The 21,464-nt window shown below is 43.2% G+C and overlaps 1 protein-coding gene across 2 annotated transcripts; it reads left to right on the forward strand.

Moving 5' to 3' along the window:
• Positions 1-10,509: 10,509 nt before the first annotated feature.
• On the forward strand, positions 10,510-20,818 carry CNPY3 (canopy FGF signaling regulator 3). 2 transcript variants are annotated; one of them, XM_044674636.1, is made up of 6 exons: positions 10,510-11,078; positions 15,840-15,963; positions 16,387-16,483; positions 17,269-17,391; positions 18,074-18,191; positions 19,644-20,818. In XM_044674636.1, exons 1-6 carry the CDS (start codon positions 10,916-10,918, stop codon positions 19,859-19,861), a joined length of 843 nt encoding a protein of 280 aa, XP_044530571.1. In that variant the 5' UTR covers positions 10,510-10,915; the 3' UTR covers positions 19,862-20,818. The 2 variants fall into 2 exon arrangements, with proteins under 2 accessions (XP_044530571.1, XP_044530573.1); XM_044674638.1 differs by having other exon boundaries at positions 11,018-11,070.
• The last annotated feature ends 646 nt before the right edge of the window (positions 20,819-21,464 follow it).

The following is a 21,464-nucleotide window of genomic DNA, read 5'->3' on the forward strand; positions in this document are numbered from 1 at the left end:
CCTCTCTCTCTCTCTCAGCCTCTCTCTCTCTTTCTCTTTCTCTCTCTCTCTCTCCTCTTTCTCTCTCTGTCTCTCTGTCTCTCTCTCTGTCTCTCTCTCTCTCTCAACCTCTCTCTCTCAACCTCTCTCTCTTTCTCTCAATCTCTCTCTACTCTCTCAGTCTCTCTCTCAATCTCTCTTTCTCTTTCTCTCTCTCAAACTCTTTCTCTCTCTCAATCTTTCTTTCTCTTTCTCTCTCAAACTCTCTCAATCTCTCTCTCCTCTCTCTTTCTCAGTCTCTCTCTCTCAATCTCTCTCTCTCAATCTTTCTCTCTCTTTTTCTCTCTCTCTCCTCTCTCAGCCTCTCTCTCAATCGCTCTCTCTTTTTCTCTCTCTCTCTACTCCTAGCCTCTCTCTCTCTCTCAGCCTCTCTCTCTCTCTTTCTCTTTCTCTCTCTCTCTCTCTCCTCTTTCTCTGTCTCTCTCTCTGTCTCTCTCTCTGTCTCTCTCTCTCTGTCTTTGCCAAAGTCGCTCTGGAAACACAGATGTTTCTCTCCCAAAAGGCTCTGCTACCAACTCCCCAACCAGATTTCAGAGTCGCCTCATGCTCAGCATTTTCTTTTGCCAATTTAGAATCAAACACCCCTTCTGCCTGCAAAGTCACATGCCAAAAAACCTCCGGCCTGGTTGGAAGTTGTGTTACAACCATTTACAAGTCATATGCACGTGGTAAGGTAGTGTTGGGGAGTGGGGTAGTAAGAAAGACACTAACTACTCTTTAAATCAGAAGTCTTGAGTTCAAACCTCTGTTCTAACCATAATTAGTTGTGCAAGGCTCTCTGTCTGTAATCTCATTTTCTCATCTGTAAAACAAGGACATGAAAGATCATGGTGGGCAGTGGCCAAAGCAGGTGGCTGATGTGCCAGAACTAATGTCAGAAAGATTCATCTTCGTGAGTTCAAATCTAGCCTCAGACACTTACTAGCAGTGGGAGCCTGGTCAAGTCCCTTAACCCTGTTTGCTTCCGTTTTCTCATCTGAAATGAACTGGAGAAGGAATGGCAAGTCATTCTGGTGTCTTTGCCAAGAAAACCTCAAAAGGGATCACAAAGAGTCAGATGTGACTGAAAGCAACTGAACTACAAGTGGCTAAAGAGTTGGCCTCTGTGATAGAAAGACCTAGTTTCCAGCCCTGCCTCGGAGACAGATTAAATCTATGACGTTGGGCCAGTAATTTAACCCTTTAGTTCCACTCGGGCAACACTCCAAGACTATGCAGGGATTATCGATGAAGTTATAGAACAGGTTAAAAAAAAACTGGGGTAATAATATGTATCACTCACTTCACAAGGTTGTCAAACAAAAATATAGCTTAAATCTCCATTTAGTTGTAAATTATAATTTTTTTTAGAGCCTCGCAACAGCTTTCAGAGGTAGGCAGGGATTCTACACTGATCCAAATTTCAGTTCCTCTTGCCCCTCAAATCTGGATTAGACAAAACCCAAGTAACGTAGTAACAAACCCTGGAAACCAATAAGGTAGAGGGCAATGAGGTGGCTCAGTAGATTGAGAGCCAGGCCTAGGGACAGGAGGTCCTGGGTTCAAATGGGCCCTCAGATATTTCCTAGCCCTGTGACCCTGGGCAAGTCACTTGACCCCTAGTGTGTTTTAAAAAAAAAAAAAAAAAAACATTTATTTTGTGTCAAGCACAATGTTAAATTTTGGAACTATAAATACAAATAGAAAGATAGTCCTTGCTCTCAAGGAACTTAAAAGTGAACACAAACAATAAGGAAGCTGAAAAGGAGGGTGAGTAACAGTCCTTACCACTTACCCCTTACCATTCCTCTGCCTTAGAACCAATACACAATATTGATTCTAAGACAGAAGGGTTTTTAAAAAACTAATAGGTGGGGGCAGCTGGATGGCTCAGTGGACTGAGAGCCAGGCCTAGAAATGGGAGGTTCAAATCTGGCTTCAGACACTCCCCAGCTATGTGACCCTGGGCAAGTCACTTAACCCCCATTGCCTACCCTTACCACTCTAATGCCTTGGAACTAATACACAGTAAGGGTTTTTAAAAAAACTAATAAGGAAAGGAGCAGAGCCAGAAGAACATTGTACACAGAGACTGATATACTGTGGTAAAATCGAATGTAATGGACTTCTGTACCAGCAACAATGCAATGACACAAGACAGCTCTGAGGGATTTATGGTAAAGACGCTACCCACATTCAGAGGAAGATCTGCAGGAGAGGAAACATATAAGAAAAACAACTGCTTGAACCATGGGTTGAGGCGGACATGATTGGGGATGTGGACTCGAAACCCACACCAATGCAACTACCAACAATGTGGAAATAAGTCTTGATCAAGGACACATGTTAAAACCAGTGGAAATGTGCGTTGGCCATGGGTGGGGGGAGAGCGCGGGGTGAAGGGGAAAGTAGGGGCATAAAGTATGTAAACAGGTTAAAAATGAATATTAATAAATGTTTAAAAAAACTAATAGGGTGCCCATCTATTGGGGAATGTCTAGACAATTTATGGCACACGAATAAGGTGAAATATTCTTGAGCATGAGAAATGATGAATGGACATTCCCTAGGGGAATGTCAAAAAATCTGTGAACTGATGCATAGTGAAGTGAGAACTAGGAAAACAATGATAACAATGATAACAACATAATAAAGAAAAACAATTTGGAAAGATCGATACAATCCTCTGATCAATACAATGATAATGATTCCAGAGAACAGAAAATGATGTATATTACTCATCTTCTCATGGATTCAGGATGCAGAGTTAAACTTTTTTGGGGACATAACCAGTATGGAAATTTGTTTTGACTGTCCCACTTTATGAGCATTTCCTTTCCTTTTTTTAATTATAGAGTTTAATTAATTACTTGAGTTTTTTAAATTATTGAGTTAATTATTGGGTTTAGTCATTGAGAATAAAATTATTGAATGTTTAATTATTGGGGGAGGAGTGTGAAGAAGAAAAAATTAATGCTTATTAATCAGAAATAATAATAAAATTAAATTGTGTGATGTCTGTGTGGTGGTGGAGGGTGGTGGTATTTTGTAGTTTCAGTCATATCCGACTCTACATGACTCCATTTGGAGTTTTCTTGGCAAAGATCCTGGAGTGGTTTGCCATTTCTTTCTTTAGCTCATTTTGTAGGAAACTGAGGCAAACGGAGTAAAGTGACTTGCTAAGTGTCTGAGCCCAGGTTTGAACTCACTCAGGTCTTCCTAAGACCAGACACAGCATAGTATCCCCTGGGAGAAATAACTGCTGTGTGTGTGTGTGTGTGTGTGTGTGTGTGTGTGTGTGTGTGTGTGTGTAGCATTAAAAAAACAACCCCGAATATGGCCTGAAGCTGCCCTCTAAACATCAGAGATACAGCTTAAGTCTGTAGAGTCTCTCCAGCAGCCCCAGTAGTTTCCTGACAGCCAACCTCCTCTTCTCATTTCTCCTTCCACGCCCAGGTCCAGCCTTACAGAACCATAACTGAAAGAAGGTAGATGCCTCCTGCTGTAGATCCCAACCATTGCCAGGATCCCTGCCCCAAATACTTTGGAGTTGGGGACCTTCTGGCAAATTCCATCTGCTCCTACTGTGCATTTCTGAGCTTGGTGAGAAGAACTTGAAGAGGATTCTCAGGAGTCCCCTTCCTCCCCGTGTCCATACTTTGGTTGGGAAGCTTCAGCTCCACTTTCCACTTGGGCCCTAGATGACCCTTGGGGGATGCCTCACAACTTTCCAGGTGGCATTCAATGAACCTCACTGTCCCCGAGCCAGGAGAAAAGTCAGGACATAGAAGAAGGAGGACTACTTGTCCTGGGTTGGTCCATTCCTTTAGAGAATCAGGTTAGATTGGGAACATATCTTTTCCACCTCACCTCACACCAGGGAGGAGATGAACTCTGGAGGAATTGCCCATAAGGCATTTTTGCAAGCCAAATCCTATTCTTCCTTACTCCTCTCCGGCCCTCCCATCTCCATCCCCAACCAAGTGTCTTACATTCCCTCCTCAGACCAAAGCTTTACTCTGGTCCGAGGGGAACCACCCTGGTGCAACAGAATGAGTACTGGATGTCGGAGGCTGAGAGCTTAGGTTTAAGCGCCAGGTCTTTAAGTGCCCACTTTGGGAATTTGGGATTTAACTTCTCTGGCACTCAGATTGAGGGGCTGACTTAAAAATGGAACGAAAAAAGGCCAAGTAAGGTTATTAGTATTCTCAGCCATTAAAAACCCTTTGCAGCTTCTGCTCTCTGTCTCTAGGACTGGCATGGTGGGAAGCTTTGAACTGATTTAGGTGATGGGAGAAAGTCTACGGTTTACAGTCAAGTCTCCAGGGAGCCCGGAAACCAGCCCAATCTGGCTAGGGTGGGGAGTGAGACAGAGGCAAGTGTTGGGGACAGAATGGGGAAGTCCTCACTTCGCATGTGTTCAGAACATGAGGTATCTGCCGAGTTCTGGGTGGAGGTGGCTGGGGGAATGTGGAGCTGGGTGGGAGGATGCCATAGGACTGAAGGGAAGGGGGAAGGGTGGGAAGGAACCATCTGTTCCCCCTGGCTCCCTGCCAGGTACTGGGGCCATCAGAAAAAAAGAGAATTTAGATTTAGAGCTTCAAAGGTCATCTGGTCCAACTCCTTTATTTTATAAAGGAGGAAACTCAGATATGGAGGGACTTGTCCAAGGTCACACAGACGGCAGAACTGGGCCTGGAAGTCAGGTCCTGTGACTCCAAATTTAGCACTGTACCACACTGCCCAAAAAATGGGGAGAGTAAGGCATAATACCATCTTTCCACTTACTTCGGCTGGAGAGTCAAAGGATAGACTCACCTAGCTCAAAAACTTGTCACCAAATATTTATTAAGGGCTCACTAGGTACAAGGTATCATTATGATTTTTGACTCTGGGCAAGTTTCTTAACCTCTGTGTGGCTCAGGCAACTTCCTAGATTAGCAGTCTATAAATTAAGTCAGCAAGAGGACCCTGAGATCATTGAAATAAAAACCACTTTTGTGACAACATTAAGAGATTTTAATGTTTAATATGATAAATACCAACAAATCTGACACAATATCTGGGGTGGGGCAGGACTCATTGATTATTATTGTTTTTTTTTAAATAACCCTTACTTTCCATCTTGGAGTCAATACTGGGTATCGGCTCCAGAGCAGAAGAGTGGTAAGGGTGGGCAATGGGGGTCAAGTGACTTGCCCAGGGTCACACAGCTGGGAAGTGTCTGAGGCCAGATTTTAATCTAGGACTTCCCACCTCTAGGCCTGGATCTCCATCCATTGAGCTACCCAGCTGCTCCTCATTGATTATTTTTAAGAATGTTAAAGGAGAAGGCAGCTGGGTAGCTCAGTGGATGGAGAGCCAGGTCTAGAGACGGGAGGTCCTGGGTTCAAATCTGGCCTCAGACACTTCCCAGCTGTGTGACCTTGAGCAAGTCACCTAACCCCCATTACCTATCTCTTAACACTCTTCTGCCTTGGAGCCCATACACAGTATTGACTCCAAGACAGAAGGTAAGGGTTTAAAAAAAAAAAAAGAATGTAAAAGAACCTCGAGACCAAAAACTATGAGAAAGGCTGCCTGAGTTCTTACCAACTAAGTCATTGACAGGGTTGGGAAGGTAGAGAGAGTTCCCATACCAGGAATTCCCTGTACTTCAGAAATCACAGATCCTTCAAATTAGGTCATTGCCATAAGAAGTTTACGTCTTAACATGTGGGCACAGATTGTATGTAAGTAAATATGATATACAAAAGAGTTTGGAAAGGATGGAGTACCCCAAAGTTGCAGAAGAATAACAGTTAATAAAAGATCAATAATAGTTCCCATTTCTATCAATTACAAAGACCTTTCCTCAAAACAACCCTGTGAGGCAAGAAGCATAAATGTGGACATCCCTATTTTACAAATGTGGGAATCAAGGCTCAGAGATCAGTGAAGTAACCCATTTTCATGGGAAGGGTCACATAGAGTCTTTCAAATAAGTCAATAGTCTTTTAAATGTAATCATTTTTAAAAATTCCAGGTAACCTATATTTCAGTCTCATTTAGGAGAATAACCTATATTCAAAGGTAACCTCTCCATTTTATAGAGGAAGAATTGAGGCTTAGGAAGATAAATAGGCTTGTCTGTAACCTTGCAGCTAGTAGTAAATGACAGGAATGATTATCTCCTCTGAATAGGGCTATGTCTTATTTATCTCCTACAAGTGCAAAGAATAAATGTGATGGATGAATGAATGGCATGAAATCTGAGGCCCTGACAGGTGAAGTAATCCACCCAAGGTCACAGAGCTAGTTAGTGGCAATTGAACTTGAAATGAAAAGTGATGGATTTGCAGTCAGGAGAGACTTAGGTTTGAAGCCTAGTTCTGTCACTTACTAAAGCTTTGGTAAATCACTTAAACTGTCTGAGTTTCATTTACATCCGCAAAATGGGGATAATATCCACAATATTTGAATCACAAATTTTTAAGTGTCATCTATATGCATATGTGGTTATTATTATTTACACTAAACCAAAGAACTTTCAGATGGGGAAGACCATGACCTAGGAGAGTGTTGGGCATCTCTTTTGAACAGGATCCATCTTCTCATTTCTAGACAGTTTGGGCTGGGGGAAGTATTGGACCTGAAATCAAGTGGGTTCTGGGTTTGAATCCCACATCTAACACTTACTTGAAGTATGCAAATAATTAACCTCTCAGAACCTTAATCTCCTTGTCCATAAACTAATTTATCTGTAGTACTTACCCCATGAAGTTGTTGTGAACAATGAGTTTCCTCACCTTGCTTTCTCTGCATATCGTAACTCTTGTGACATCATTTCCCAGGCTCCTCTCCTTTAATCATAGTCTCTGATGATGAGGAGGTCCTTCTTGCCATGGCTAGCTACTCTGCATGTCTCCTTGATCTCATTCATCCCTGTCTCCTGCAGTAGCAAGTCATCATAATAATCTCCCTAACCTTCAATTTCTCCCTATCTACTGGTTCTTTCCCTGTTGCTCACAAATATATTTGATCCTCTCCCATCCTTAAAAAAGTATGCTAAACCAAACATTCTCCTTAGATCTCATACCATATCACTCCTCCTTTCCTCAACCAAACTTCTAGAAAAAGCTATCTATACTCATTGTCTCCACTTTTCAACTCTTTACCTTCTTTTTGACTTCATTATTATGCTGAAACTGTTCTCCCCAAAGCTACAAATACCCCAACCTAACATGTACATGTAGAGCATTATTTTTTTTATTTAGAATATTTTCCCATGGTTACATGATTCATGTTCTTTCCCTCTCCCCCACACATACCCCCTCCCCGTAGCTGATGCACAGTTCCACAGGGTTTTACATGTATCATTGATCAAGACCTATTTCCATATTATTGATAGTTACATTAGGGTGATCATTTAGCGTCTACATCCCCAATAATATCTCCATCAACTCATGTGTTCAAGGAGTTATTTTTCTTCTGTGTTTCTACTCTCAGTTCTTCCTCTTAATGTGGATAGTTTTCTTTCTCATAAGTCCCTCAGAATTGTCCTGGATTTGCTGCTAGTAAAGTCTATTATGTTCAATTGTACCACAGTGTATCAGTCTCTGTGTACAATGTTCTCCTGGATCTGCTCCTTTCACTCTGCATCAATTCCTGGAGGTTGTTCCAGTTTACATGAAATTCCTCCAGTTTATTATTCCTTTGAGCACAATAGTATTCCATCACCAGCAGATACCACAATTTGTTCAGCCATTCCCCATTTGAAGGACATTCCCTTATTTTCCAGTTTTTTGCCACCACAGAGTGCAGCTATAAATATTTTTGTACAAGTCTTTTCCCCTCATATAGAGCAATATTAATAAGTTGCCAAATCTGGTGGACTTTTCTCCATTCTCACTCTCCTGACATCTGACACTGACAATCCTTGCCTCCTAGACACCTTTTCACATCTGAAATCTTGTGACTCTACTTTCTCTTGGTTCTCCCCTATCTATCCCTAGTTCCTCTGCTGGTTTATCCTATATATTCTGCCTCCTAACTCTTAGTATTGCCCAAGTCTCTGGCCTGCCCTTCTGTTTTTTCTCCACTCTCTCACTTGGTGGCTTCATCAGTTTCATAGGTTTATCTCTATGTAGATGATGCTCAGAACTCCCAGACAATTCAATAAATCAATCAATAGACATTTATTAGATATTTGCTGTGTGCTAAGTGGAGCAGCTAAATGGTGGAGTGGAAAGGGCGCTGTGCTAGGAGTCAGGAAGACTCATCTTCCCGAGTTCAAATCTGACCTCAGATACAAATTAGCTGTGTGACCCTGGATAAGTCTCTAAACTCTGTCTCAATTTCTTCATCTGTAAAAAAGACCTGGAGAAGGAAATGGCAAATTACTCCATTATCTTTGCCAAGAAAACCCCAAATGGGGGTCATGAAGAGTTGGACTAAAAAACAAAACAAATGACCCTGTGTCAAGTACTGTCTCAAGCTCTGAGGATACAAAAAAAAAAAAAAAAAGACAAAAACACAAAAACAAGCCCTTCCCTCAAGGTGCAGACATACTAATAGGAAGGGAATAAGTATTTATTAAATACCTATCATGTGCCAGGTACTGCATTAAGTGCTTTACAAATATTATCTCATTTGATGATCCTCACAGTAACTCTGGGAGGAAGGTGCTACTATTATCTACACTTTTCAGTTGAGTAAACTGAGGCAAACAGAGATTAAGTGACTTGCCTATGTATTAAAATAGGTCAAAGGTTAAATTTGAAATCATGTTTTCTTGACTCTAGATCCAGCACTGTATCCACTTACCACCTTGTTGAGAATGGCAATAAATAAATAAATCAATAATATGGAATATGTATAGAAAAAGTGCAGAAAAAAAGGTATTCTTATGGAAAAGTCTCAAGTAACTATTGGGCCTGGGAAAGCCTTCTGCAGAAGGTAGCATCAGAGTTGAATCATACACTGCCTAGTAGATATTTTGAATTAGATGTCCCTCAAGCATGTCAAATTCAAAATGTCCAAAACAGAACTAATTATATTTTCCCCTAAACTCATTCCTCTTTATTTCTACTGAGTGCACTACCATTTCTGTGATCACCCAGATTTGTCATTCTTAATTCTATGCTCGGTCAACCTACATATCTAATCCTTTGCCAACAATTGCCCTTTTTTTTTTTTTTTTTTTTTTTTTTTTTTTTTTTTTTTTTGCCTCTAACACCTCTGACATTTGTTCTTTTATTCCTACCCACTTAGCCACCATCCTCTTTAAGGTCCTCACTACATCTCACTTGGGGTACTGCAGAACCCTCCTTATTGATCTCCATTCCTCAAATCTCACCCCAGTACAATCCAACCTTCATATATGCCAGAATGATTTTCTGAAAATACAGTTCTGATGATGATCCTCCTTTTCAACAAACTCCAAGAACTTCTTACTACCCCTAGAATCAAATGTAAACTGTTTGGATTTTAAAGCCCTTCACAACCTGGCCCATTTCTACCTGCCTTGTTACATATTACTGTCCTTCACACTTCCTATGGTCCAAGCAAACTGGCCTTTTTGCTGTTCCTCCTATACAGCACTCCATTTCCAATCCACCTGCTCTCTCCCAGTGCCTAGAATGGTTTGCTTCCTCGGCTCCATCTCTTTGAACCTCAAGACTCCTTCAAGACTTGAAGTGAAACACTATATTCTACATGATAATTGAAAACGTATTAATAATAACAATTCTCTACCTCTAAGGTTCTCTGAAGTAGAAGATAAAATCCCACCTTCCACAGCAAGCCTTTCCAAAATCATCTCAACTCTGGCGTTTCTTTTGATTACCTAGTGCTCTGTTGATTATCTTCATATTATCTCCTATAGTTTGACCCTAGTTGTCTGAATGCCATCTCCCTAATTAGACTGTGAATTCCTTATGGGCAGGGACTGTCATTTGCCATATATTGTACTTCCAGCTCTTAGCACGTAGTAGGAGTTTGATTAATTTATTATATTTATTGACCTACTTATACCGGAGGTCTTAGCTATTCTCCAGCCCTTCTCAAACAATTACCTTGCATCTGTTTTGCATGTATCTGTCAGTAAATATATTTATATGCACACATATACGTACACACATATTTGGATACCCCCAAACAATTACTTTTCCTCTATTTTGTATCTACCCGCAGGTATGTATGTCTATATAAACGTGTCTGAAAAGCACATACGGATGTTTATGTATGTGTACATGCCTATGCATTACGCACACATATGCTTGGATATATTTACATTGCATGTACATACATACACATATACATGCAGACACAAGCACATATTGAGTGCCCTTCCCTAGAATGTAAGCTCCTTGAGGGCAGGAACTGAGTCACTTCAGTGTCTACATCCCCAGCAACCTCGGGCAGTGTCTGGCACACAGAAAGTGCTCAATAAATGTCCGTTGGTTGACTTACAATGCAAATAAAATGCTTTTTAATCCTTTAAATGCCGCATAAATTTCAGTTCTTATTACTATTCCCACCTTCTCACCCCTCACCAGGGGCCCTCTTCCTCTCCTCCCCCTCCCTCAGATCGCAATGATGCCATTGGTCGCCGTAGCCACCGTCTGCACTCTAATTGGCCACAGCCGGCACCGGCCCTCCCATCCCCATTCGTCAGTCGATGAACTCCCGTCGAAGGCCCATTGGCTGCTCCTCATTCGGGCGTTCATTGGTTACGGGAGCGAGCTGGAGGTAACAAGACGGGAGGTGAAGGCTGCTGAGCGAAGAAGGAGGGAAGAAAGAAGAGTGAGGGGCTCGCCGTTGCCGTGGTGACGCCCAGGCACGTGTGCAGTCCCGGAAGTGGCTCCAGGAAGCGGCCGCACGGTGGGGGGGGAGGAAGTGCCGGCCCGGCCCGGCCATGGAGCGGCCGCCGCCGCCGCTGCTGCCCGCTACCAGGTCCCGACCCCATCGTCTTCTTCTCCTCCTCCTCCTGCTGCTGCTGTTACTTTTGCTCCCGCCCTCTGAGCTGGGCGCCTCGGCTGAGGAGACCGATTGGGTCCGACTGCCCAGCAAGTGCGAGGGTGAGGGGGGTGGGGTCGGGGTGGGGGAAAGGAGTGTGAGGAGGAAGGGGCGGAGCCTGCTGTGGAGGTAGAGGCGGGACCTAAGGGGGTGGGAGGGGTCTGCCGGAAAGGGGCGGGACTTAGAGGCGGGGCGGGGCATGGACTGAGGGAAGGGGTTGGGAAGGAAGACCCCTGTGGAAGAGGTGAGGTCAGTTCCTGGCACACAGTAAGCGCTTAATAAATGACAGTTGAATTGAATCATCAGGAAGATCTAAATGGGGAACGGGAGGGATCTAGGGCAGAAAAGGAGACGAAATGGGTAGTGTCCTGGACCAAGAATCATGAAGGCCCTAGTTCAAATTGTATCCCAAACATTCAGTAATGGTGTGAGTTATTTAGCTTTTGTGTCAGTTTCCTTTCTGGAAAATAGGGATAATAATAGCATCTCCTAGGGTCGTTGTGAGATTCAAATGAGATCATATTTTATAAAGTTCTTTATAAACCTTTCAGTGCTATATCAATTTTAGCTCCAGATGGAAGAGTAAAGGGCAAGAGTTCGAGTTTGTAGATTTTTTTTTTTAATGTTCCTCATAGGGTAGGGAAAAAAAGAAGATGACAGTGGGGCAGCTAGGTGGCAGGGGGTAGAGCAATGTGCTTGAGTCCAGCCTCAGACAGTTGTTAGCTGTAGGACCCTAGGCAAGTCCCTTAACCACTGTCTGCCTTAGTTTCCTCATTTGTAAAATGGAGATAATAATAGCACCTCTCAAGGTTGTTGTGAGGATCAATTGAGATAGTAATTGTAAAACTCTTAGCACAATGCCTGGCACATAGTAAACACTAAATAAATGTTAGCTATTATTATTATTATTAATCATGAAAGGGGCCGAATTGAAAAGTTCTAAAAGCCAGCAGACTATTTAACTCATTTTGGGGTCACTTCTTCCACGAAGTCTTTCCTGATTCCTCCAGATCTGGGCTTAAGTCCCTACACTACTCATTAATCACCAAATGACCCTGGGAAGTTTACTTTACTCCTTGGGCCTCATTTTCATCACCAGTAAAATGAAAGGATCATCCAAATGATCCCTTCCAATTCTAATATTAGTTTGATTTATTTTGTAGCACATCCTACCATTGAACATAGTTAACTATGTACATATTAGATTATAAATACTGTGAGGGCATGTTTTCATCTTTTGTGTCCTAGTGCTGAGGACAATTCCTCAATTCCTGGTGTATAGTAGGCATTTAATGAAAGTTTGATAAATTGAGAATTATATCACACTACTTAGTCATTTATTAAGTGTGTAGAGCACTGTGCTAGATACCAGGGGAGTTAGAGGTTTAATACAATATTCTTGCCCTCAGAGATATTATAATCTTATAGGCCAGGGTCTCATTTGTTTCCTTCCCTTTGTGGATCCCAATCCCTCCTCTCACCTAGGGTTATGAATCCCCTCCATCTCTCCTCCCTCCTTTGGCTGAGGGATGGCCCTTTGTGGTTTTGCTTCCTCTTTCCATTCTTTTCTACTCATACAGATACTAACAGGCCTCAAGGACAGTTTCCTTTTCTCTTTATTCTCACTTCTATTCATGTTCTAAGAACTAGGTAAACATTTTAATAAGAAGAATCAAAGAATTTTAGAGCTAAAAGTGATTTTAGAAGAAAGAATACTGGATCAGGAGTTTAAAAACCTGAGATTGAGTATGGATATGGTCCAAGAAGCAAATCAATTTTCCTCTCTGAGCCTTAATTTCCTCATTTATAAAATGGAGCTAAGACTATAACCCTACCTATCCACAGCGTTGGTGTAAAGGTCAGATGAGACTATGCATGTAAAAATACTTTATAATCTTTTTGCTTTACAAATGTAAGATCATTTTGAAGTTCAGCTGAGGTTTATTAAGTGTTTATTGTGCAAAGCACCAATGGGCCCTGGGGATACAAAAACAGGTATGACACAGATACTGCTCTCAAAAAGTTTAAAATCTAATAGAGAGAAAGAGAAGTATACAAATAAGGAAGACACAGGACAAGTGAGAGAAAGATAAAAGGAGGCCAGACAAAGACTCTTAAGGAGGGAAAAGATCATTTTCAGCAGAGTTGGGGTAAGAATAATCACTTGAGATGTTCCTTGAAAGTAAGGAGGGACTTAAGCACATTGTAAAAAGAGGAAAGGAAGAATCTGTTCCATTCATGGGACATGGTATAAACCAGAAGTGTCTAACCCAAGGCCAACTGCATGAGGCCCACCAAATTAAAATGTAATTGGGAAATGTTTAACAAAATAAAAATACACTAAAACATAGAAAATGTTAATTTGTGGTTTTCTAAGTCTCCTGAAATCACTGGGTTCCATTTCTTTTTTAATTTGACACCATTGGTGCAAACAGAGGCAGGGAGATGAAGTGGGGTATAATGGGAATTGAGGAGAAAAAGTAACCAGTTTAGCTGGAATGTAGAAGGGGAGTAGTATAAGATTAGAAGAGTAGGTTGGAGCCAAATTGTGGAGAGTCAGAACTGAGAGTGTATGCTCTTATTTAGTAGATGTCATTGGTTGTTATTATCTTCTAGTCCAGCCTCCTCATTTTATAAATGATTCAACAAAGATGGTTAGAGCTCCATGTTGACTTGGCAGATTCCAGCCCTCAGGCTTCTTCTTACTATGCTATTGTTAATAATAATTTTATACTCTTATATAAGTGTTTATTGTGCCTGGCCCATAGTGCTGGGCTTCTGGCCCAGCAGCCCAAGAGAAACAGGCCTTGACACATGGGAAGGTTGTGTACCTGCCCAGGAAGGATGTGGGTGGATGTCCATGAGTTTCTGGGTTCCATGCCACAGGCCCCTCTAGACCTAGTTCTGGGTGGGATCCCCAGAGGGGCTTCTTAGGTGGTGAGGTTTGGAGGAGTTGAGGAGATGGCTTATAGTTGGATGGATAGTAAAGTAGGAGGGTATTCCAAACCCCCAGGCCTTGCAGAATTCATACAGAGGGCGTGGGAGAAGGGGGCAGAGAAGCCAGAAAGATGATGTGCTTTCCTGGAGCGAAGGGAATGAGGAGAGAAATGTAGGAAAGGAGAGAACAGATGGCATGGAATGGACAGCTAGGGAGGTGAGCTGCAATTTAAATTCAGACTCAGAGAACCAGCTGATTTTATGAAACGATTCAAGAATCCTTTCTTTGTGGCCTTAGATATAGTCTCAAGACCATTAGTTAATGCATGTGATAGAAAATATCATCATATGACTCTCCAGGGCATGTTATTTGTCACTGGTAAATGGATTTCCACCAACCTTTGCCATCAATATTTTAATAGATGTCATGGGATGTAGGCTCAAGGCCATACTGTGTTAAAGGGGGCATGAGGACCTGCTTAGCCCATAACCAAATGTTGACTCATTTTGTTCTTCTATTGACATCATTTATTACTTTGTGAATCCCTATTGTATAATGATCATAGTCAAAGTAATAGAAAGAAATAGAAAATAGCAGCCTCGATCTTGAGACCTGAGAAAGTAGCCCAAGATATGCATATGGGTGAGGAAAAATTAAGTGATTCATACCAAGTACTTAAGTGTTGAAAGGGACCCTGAATAGTCAGTCAGAAAACCAATAAGCATTTATTAAGTTCCCACTATGTGGTAGGCACTGTGCTTGGCACTGGGATGCAAAAAAGAAAAAAGTAAATAAAACCTCCACCTTCCAGGAGCTTCCTTTCAAATGGGAAAGCAACATGTTCCTATATAGCTAAGACAAGGTAACCTTAAGGGGAAGCAGAAGCAGCTGGGAGGACAAGAAAGGGCTTCCTGCAGAAGGTAGCTGAGTTTTAAAAGAAATCAGGGGTCTCCAGAGAAGGGGGTGAGGATGGGAATGCTTCTTCCACAGGAACATTCCAGGCCCTGAAACAGCCAAGTGTAAGGCATAGAAATGAGAAATGCAGAGCAGCTAGGTACACAGTGGATAGACAGTCAGCCTGGAGTCAGGAGAACCTGGGTTCAAATCTGACCTCAGACATGTCATAGCTGTATGACTTTGGGCAAGTCACTTAACCCCAATTGCCTAGCTTTGACTGTTCCTCTGTTTTAGAATTTATATTAAAATAGAAGGTAAGGGTTTAAAAAAAAAAGAAATGAGAAATGAAGTGTCTTATGTTAGGAAGAGCAAGGAGGCTGATATGACTGAACTATAGAATGCATAATATATAAGCAGGGAAGGTAGGAGGGGGACAGATTGTAAAGAACTTTAAATTCTAAACACAGGCATTTGAGTCTAGAGGTAATAGGGAGCCAGGGAAGTTGATTGAGAAGGGGAGTGACATAGTCAGATCTGTGCTTTAGGGAAATCACTTTGGTAATTGGCATAACTGCAAGGTGAAAATCAAGTAAGCAATCCAAAGAGAGTTTTTCTAGTGACTGGGGATTTTGAAGAAAATACCAAATGTGGATTGCATAGTATGTGCAAAAAGAGTGTTCCAGGCTGTTTTCATCAATAAGAAGGTTGGGACAGACAGATTATGTGGGAGATGGGTAACAAATTTGCTTGTCAAGATCAAGGAAATCACAAGAAACATAAAGATAGGAGCTGAAGGGTATTGATAAAGGGATGTGGATATGATATACTCCATCTGAGGCTAGAACCAATGCCTTTGTGAATTGTCAAAAGAGTTGGCTTGTTTCTGGGAGTGTTGGGTAGGGAAGAGTCTCGGGTTTGCCTTAGCTGAGAGAAGTCTCCCCTCAAGTGGCACCCATTCAACCAGCTGTGCTTTTCCTCTTTCTCCCAGTGTGTAAGTATGTAGCTGTGGAACTGAAGTCAGCCTTTGAGGAGACAGGCAAGACCAAGGAAGTGCTCGATACTGGCTATGGCATCCTAGACCAGAAAGCTTCCAGAGTCAAATATACCAAATCGTAAGTGAGCAGGGAGTTCACAGAACTGCTTTAGTCCATTTTTGAAGATGCTGGCAAGTTGAAGTTTTGTCCCTGTCCCCATCCCATTTCCCAAGGGAGACCAGTGGTACCCAAGACAGTGTAAAGGAAGGGAAAGAGCACTGACTTAGAAGGCCAGAGAGATGAGTTTTCATTCTGGCTTTGCAACTCACTGCTTCTTTAATCTTGAGCAAGTGATTCCCTTCTGGGTCTCAGTTTCCTTATCTGTAAAAAGAGAGGGTTTGACTAGATGGTCTGTGAAGTATTTGCTGGCTCTGGCATCCTTCAATTCTATGATCCCTCTCAGGCAGAAAAAACCTGTCCCTATTTCTCTGGTGGCAGCAGCAAGGGCCAATTGGAAGTAGGTAGGGAGATCCAGTACCCTTTGTGTTGGCATTTCCTCAGGGATCTTCGGTTAATTGAAGTAACTGAGACCATCTGCAAGAGACTTTTGGACTATAGCTTACATAAGGAAAGATCTGGCAGCAACCGGTTTGCTAAGGTTGGTATCATGCCCTTTATTTATTCCTTCTGGGACATGAGGTAGAGGGAGTGTGTGTGTGTGTGTGTGTGTGTGTGTGTGTGTGTGTGTGTCCTTGTGTTGATTTGTGTGGGTGAGATTTGAAGAGTAAACCTTGGGAGGTCTTGTTTCCTGAAGCTGGCCCCAACCTGCTCTTTATTTCTATTTGTACTCTCTGTTTAGCCCTGCCAACCCCACCTTTCAAAGACAAGGTTTTTGTTCTCACTGACCGACACTAGGAACAGTCCTAAGTACTGATCAAACTCCCTGAAGCTCAAGGGACAGAACTACCCACTGGCGATGAGGGACTATGCTGGCCTCCTGACTTTTAAAGCTCTTCAAAATTGGAGAGTTAGGTTTTCAGTGAGAAAGAGGATTCTGAGGCAATATCAGCAAGAAGTTTTGGGAATAGGAAAGGAGGAGCCTCTAAGTGAAAAATATGGGTTGTGGTTAGAGAATGAGAATAAGAGTAAGAGAGGTCAGGGCAGCAGCAGCCCAAGAAGAAGGCCAGAGTCAAGGCCAGCAGCTAGATGGAGAAGAAGCAGAGGTAGGGCGTGGAAGGCCTTGTTGGCATGTTGCTGTGGGGGTTCCTATACAGGGATGAGCTGAATTAGGTGATCTGGGAGGCCCTACCAGCTCTGAGACACTGTGATTTTGTGGTCCCTGCAGTTAACCTAAAATGTCTATTACCTTGAGCTCTCATTTCTATCAGCTTTAAGGATTGAGAGAGGCAGATGGGCAGATACCTTTATGTCTCTTCTTTTTAGGGCATGTCTGAGACCTTTGAAACACTCCACAACCTAGTCCACAAGGGGGTGAAGGTGGTGATGGACATTCCCTATGAACTGTGGAATGAGACTTCTGCTGAGGTAGCTGACCTCAAGAAGCAGGTATGTGCCCACAGAACTTTCCTGCCCATTCTCAATGCCATTCTTTCTTCTGTAAATTTTCAGAAAGGACTTTGCTTAGATCTCTGCTTTTCCCTCTTCACTACCTACTTATTTTTGTATGATTCCTTTACTCCCTTTAATTTTGCGTCTCCCCATTCTCCTAGCACAGTGTATCCCATATTGAACTAAAGAAGTATTGATAGAATCAGATTATTAAATGTGAGGCCCTTGGGGTAAGGAGAACAGAATGGCCAGGAGAATGGAATCTGTTCTAAATCCTGGGGCAAAAACAAAGTTAGGAGGAACTAGGTTCAGATCTGGCCCCAGACCCATCCTAGCTGTGTGACCCTGGGCAAGTCACTTAACCCTAGTTGCCTGGCCCTTACTTCTCTTATACTTTGGAACTCATAATTAGTATCAGTTTTATTTATTTTTTTATAAACCCTTACCTTCTGTCTTGGAAATAGTATCATATATTGATTCCAAGGCAGAAAAGCAGTAAGGGGTAGGTAATGAGAGTCAAGACCCGGGTCACACAACTAGGAAGTATCTGAAGCCAGATTTGAATCCAAGACCTTCCACCTCCCTACTGGTTCTCAATCCACTAAAGATGTCTAAGGACCCTTTCAGTCATGACATTCTGTACTCTATGTATTCATGTTGCTGTTGCCTTCTGTCTTAGTGTGATGTGCTGGTGGAAGAATTTGAGGAAGTGATTGAGGACTGGTATCGGAACCACCAGGAAGAAGACCTAACCTCCTTCCTCTGTGCCAATCATGTGCTAAAGGGGAAGGACACAAGTGAGTCTGAATTGGGAGATGGAGAGGTCAGGGCAGTTGGCCCTGGCAGAATGCCTGGGTTTGGTGAGCCCTGTGACAATTGGGAGTGGGGTGCCAGACAACAGAACAATTTTGTTCTTGGGGAACTTGGGCTATTTAGGAAGGTAGCAGCTCCATATGGCTGTGAAAAAGATTCAGACTTTTGGGACAGCTGGGTGGTTCAGTGGATTTAAAGCCAGGCCTAGAGATAGGAGGTCCTGGGTTCAAATGTGGCCTCCAACACTTCCTAGCTGTGTGACCCTGGGCAAGTCCCTTAACCACCATTGCCTAGCCCTTACCACTCTTCTGCCTTAGAACTCATACTCATATTGATCCTGTGATAGAAGGTAAGAATTAAAAAAAAAAAAAGGTTCAGAATGTTTACAGAGTAGATAACAGATGAGTCTAACATGTGGCACAGGTAAAACATGTATGTATTTGCTGTCAGGTGGTGGGCATCATAGACAAAGGCCCAAGGCAAAATAATCAGAGATCACATTAATATGGTACTTTGTATTCATCCACCAATTATATATTCAGAGTCTTTTACATGTAAGATGCTCTGCTAAGGACACAAAGACAAAATGAAAACCAATCATAGTCTTCAGAGGGTTTATTTTAGACATTCTAATCTGCAAAGTACCTTTCACACTATCCAGAAAGGTAGATATTGGAAATACTTTTTTTAATTAAATTTTTATATAGGTTTTTTCCCCCAGTGATCAAGTATTCCTTTTTATTAGGTGCAGCTAGGTGTCTCAAGTGGATAGAGAGCCATACCTGGAGATGGGGTACTGGTTCAAATCTGACCTCAGATCCTTCTTAGCTATGATAAACTGGGCAAGTCACTGAACTCCAATTGTCTAGCTTTTGTTGCTCTTCTGTCTTGGAACTGATACTCAGTATAGTGATTCCAAGACAGAAGGGTTTGAAGAAAAAGAAAGAATTCCTCATTTTCTCCTTTTCCACTTTCCCTCTTCCCAATGGAAGAACATAAAGAAATGGAAAACCCTCGTAACGGATAAGCATGTCAAGCACAGACGTGTTGTCTGGGCTTGTTCTACGTATTAGTCCATCACCAACCAGGCTTGAGGTCAGTAGTATGATGAATGAAGATCAACGGTGCTCTGAAATCAAGGTTGATCATTGTGTCACAGAAATATTATTTTCCCCATTTTATACATAAAGAATCTAAGGCTTAGAGAGAGAAAAGAACTACTTCCCCAGCATCACACAGCTAATGAGCATTGCAATGGGATTCTGAGCCACTTCTCTGACTGCAGATGTGTGCTTGCGGGCTGAACACAAGGGTCATCCCTTGTTTCCTTGAGATCCAGGCCTCTGCTTTATACCCATCAGGTACTTGGTAGATAAACTATCTTGGTCATTGCTGGTTGTTTGACCTTTCTGTCCCTTCCCCTGTTCTCTCACCAGGTTGCCTGAGTGAGCAATGGATCAGCAAGAAAGGGGACACAGCTTCACTGGGAGGGAAGAAAGCCAAGAAAAAGGGGGGCAAAGGCAAAGTGGCCAGCAAGAAGAACAGCAAGCAGAGGAAGGATTCAGGAAACTTGGATGGGGACCCTCACCCAGAGGAGGATGAGGGTGTCCAGAAAGCCACTCCTCTCACACACAGCCCCACCGATGAACTGTAGAATCTAACCAAACACCCCATCTACTATACTAGGGGTGTGGAGGGAAGCCCTTGACTGAGGGAGACTCTCTTTTCTCATGTGCCTCTGGCTGACAAGGATGGACTCCCCAGCCCTGGGGGGTTCAGTGCACCCCGTGCTGTGCCCTTGTCCTGCTGAGGATTACAGAGCCTGCCCTTCTTTTTCCCTTCCTGGCAGCCACTTCTCCCCTGGGCTTCCAAGAAGAGTTGTGTAGGGGTCCCAGAGCTAAGAACTGCATTGTGAACCTACGAGGGATGGGTCTGAGCATTGCTGAGCCCTCAGGGAGGACTCCATCCCTCATTGTCCCATGGGTGCACCCCACCTTCTTCCAGTATGGGTGGTTCAGCAACACCACTCCCCTATATCAGAAACACCTCTCTCCTGGCCCTGCTTCTACCAGGGACACCTTCCTCACCCCAATACTGGTCGAGGCTGTCTTCCCCAGGGCCCTAGCCCCACCACAGCCATGAGATTACCAGTCTATTCTTTCCCCACCCATTTTACTGCACAATGTGCAGAGTAAAAAATATTTGGCCTTTTTACTCAGTGTACTAACCACCCCCTTTTCTCTGCCTCTCAGTGGGTTTGCTTCCATCCTTCTACCCAGAATTCATGGGACTTGGCACAAGGATGGTGCAGAGGGTAGTGAATCTTTTTAGCCTTTGGCTTCCCACTTACCTAAGAAAGTTCTTTCAAGCTAATCTGGAAGAGCCAGGACCAAGAGGGAATCCTGGGAAGCCTGAGTGCTGGGGTTGATGAGGATGGTGGGAGTCAGCACAGAGGAGGAGGATGGCCCAATTCTAGCATGGAGATCGGCTGTTACGCCCTTCAGTTTCATGCTGGCCCCTACTCCAATACAGCTGGGCCTTGAAAAGTGACTCCAACAAGGACAGTATGTAAACACCCCACTCTAAAGAAGGACATTCTAGAGCAACAAGACAGCTGCCTTTGTTCCCATTGGACCTCCTGGGGATGTTTCCTTTTCTGTTCTAGGATTTGATAGTCTTCCTCACCCCCTGCCACCAGGCTCATTTGTTCTCTTTTCTCCACTGGGTATCCTTCATTAGGCTGTCCAGCCCTGTCCTGCCCTCTCATCCCTCCTTTGCATTTCCTGGGTTTGTATATAATGTGTTCAATCCCTCCCCTGGGCTGCCCCTTCCCACTGAACTTTGTTCCCCACTGTTCCATCCATTCCTTTTGAACATACCATCTAGGACTCTTCCCCAAACCCCTAAACCCCCAGGCAACACCTGTTCCTTACACGGTTGCCTTCTGAAGTCCGGGGAGGGGAACGGGCCCCTTTATGTCCCTCCCTTGCCAGACCTGGGACCAGGGGCCAGTGGCTCCAACACCTGGCACTAACGGTACAGGGTGCATTTGGTGTGGGACTGGTTTGATTTCTTCTCCCACACCCCTCCACTATAAAAGGAAGCAGCTGTGTTCTCCTAGGATGAGGAGAACTGAAGGTCTCCCCACTACAGCTGCTCCCTCCTCAAATTTAGAGTTTAAAAGGATTCCACTTTCTCCCAACCCCACCCAGCCTAAGTCTAAGCTCTTTGGTCAACCATTGCTAAGAGATATCTAG

The sequence above is a fragment of the Gracilinanus agilis genome, chromosome 4 (genome assembly GCF_016433145.1).
Source record: "Gracilinanus agilis isolate LMUSP501 chromosome 4, AgileGrace, whole genome shotgun sequence".
Taxonomy (NCBI): Eukaryota; Metazoa; Chordata; class Mammalia; order Didelphimorphia; family Didelphidae; genus Gracilinanus; species Gracilinanus agilis.